The 1,943-nt window shown below is 45.8% G+C and overlaps 1 protein-coding gene across 1 annotated transcript; it reads left to right on the top strand.

Moving 5' to 3' along the window:
• The first annotated feature begins 909 nt into the window (after positions 1-909).
• LOC149170399 (PAN domain-containing protein At5g03700-like) lies at positions 910-1,539 on the top strand. The gene has a single exon (XM_089425561.1). The coding sequence runs from the start codon at positions 910-912 to the stop codon at positions 1,537-1,539; it is 630 nt and encodes a 209-aa protein (XP_089281687.1).
• The last annotated feature ends 404 nt before the right edge of the window (positions 1,540-1,943 follow it).

Here is a 1,943-nt window from a genome sequence, read left to right on the forward strand (position 1 = left end):
ACCTAATAAAACATAATAGCTCTAATAACAAATGCAGTTCCACTACAACTTCCTTATAGCTAATTAATTTGGAGTAGTCTAACAAGGCGGAGGAATTGCCCGGTTTCTGTCGTCGCCCGGAAAAACGTTTGACTCCGGCCATCGGCAATTCCTCCGCCCTCCGCTGCCTTTCGCAAGCTCCACCACCCTCCTTTCCCAACCGCTCCATTCCAACCTGTCAGACAGTGGATAAGACAATGCACGATACTCATTCAATGCAACTTGGGTGCCCAAAATTTCAAAATTCAAATGTTATTTCCGCGCCCAAGGTGCCCACAAAATTTCAATTGAAAAATTCATCGAGCAGAGATGGATTTGTATGAATCGTTCATATCTCTCGGCCAAATCATGGGAGGGGTGAGCTCGCTCTTGTCTTCGATCCCTACTTTGTCTCTCGAACTTGGGGCAGCCGTGATGTCTGTGCTGGCAGTGGGAATAGTTTGGCACATTCACAACCAGAGGAGCTCCTGCGCTTACCTGGTGGCGTTCAGCTGCTACAAGCCCCCAGAAGACCGAAAATTGAACACAGAGCTCTCCAAATACGTCATTTGCAAGAGTGATCTGATGCCAGAGTCACTAAAATTCGTGGTAAACGTTCACATAAAATCGAGCCTCGGGCAGGAGTCCTACGTGCCCAATTCCTTCTTCCAGGGCGACATTGTGTCGTTAATGGCTGAAGGGTGGCTAGAGATGCAGGAAGCCTTTGTTTCTACACTCGACAGATTGTCCATAGACAGCAGCCTCCTGATTTATGGTAACTCATTGGCAAGGCATAGTCGTTCCATATAGAAATTTATCGCCTTCTCCGACGACGGACTGTTGTTCGAGTACCGGCAAGATGGAAATACTACACAAGAGTGCATTAGAGAAATGGGAGGCAATCCGTATGGGTTCTCTCTTAGACTCTCCGATGGTTCCACCAAAGGATTTCAATATATCATAATGGAGCTCGACGGGAACCTAAAGCTGTATTTGCACACGCAGTCCAGATTGAAAGTTGAGAGTGATTTCTTCGTGGATTTCTTTAATGATATCTGTCGCCTTCCCAACTACTGCAGCCCTTACGGTATTTGTGTAAATCCTGGAGCACGGTGCACCTGCCCGGCCCCGGAGTCGTCTTATTTCTCGCAGCCGGATCGGGCGTCCGCCGGCTGCAAGCCTAAGCAGGAACTAAGATGCAATTCCAGTCATACATTAGTGGAGGTGCGAGGAATCGATTATTTTCCTAGCAGGTATTTAGATCTGCTTCAAGTAAGCCTTGATGAATGCAAGAGGCTCTGTTTGTCCAACTGCTCTTGTGTAGCTGCGTTCTACTGGCAATCCTACGGCTCCTGCTTTCATTACGAAGAGCTTTTGTCTATGAAAACGGTATCAGATCAAACACAGTTAGGGTACATCAAGGTCATGGATGAATCACCCCAGGTCACGAATCTCGTTTCTGGAAGCGGCCCAGGAACATTGTCAGGGTCAGAACAGAACGCCCCCTGTGCTGACGCCTGATCCGGCTGCGAGAAATAAGCCTTTCCTTAAGTGTTTGGACCCTCTTCGACTTGGCAGTGGTCCTGAATCTAGACAGAAGTTTAAGCATATCTAGCAAGTTTGTTTTGACATTATTCCAACTAGGCAACTTGTGAAGAAAACAAAAAGTTAGATGAGTATGTGAGAAGTCCAGGAACAAGATGTCATTGCTATAAGTAAAGTTGTCAAGAGTCGCAAGGTTACATAAATTGAAGGGCACACAATGTTGGGAAGATAAAATGATGGACATATGGATCTACAAAATCATAGGTAAAGGCATTTGTTAGAGGAGTGGATACAATGTACAGAGTAACCATTGAAGTTTCCTGCCATGTAGATTTAGTGATTTGGACCATGATCTATGTTTGCATTGTGAATTATATCGA

The sequence above is a fragment of the Pinus tabuliformis genome, chromosome 4_2 (genome assembly GCF_031772625.1).
Source record: "Pinus tabuliformis cultivar Carrire ecotype Pingquan chromosome 4_2, CPIR1, whole genome shotgun sequence".
NCBI classification, from domain to species: Eukaryota; Viridiplantae; Streptophyta; class Pinopsida; order Pinales; family Pinaceae; genus Pinus; species Pinus tabuliformis.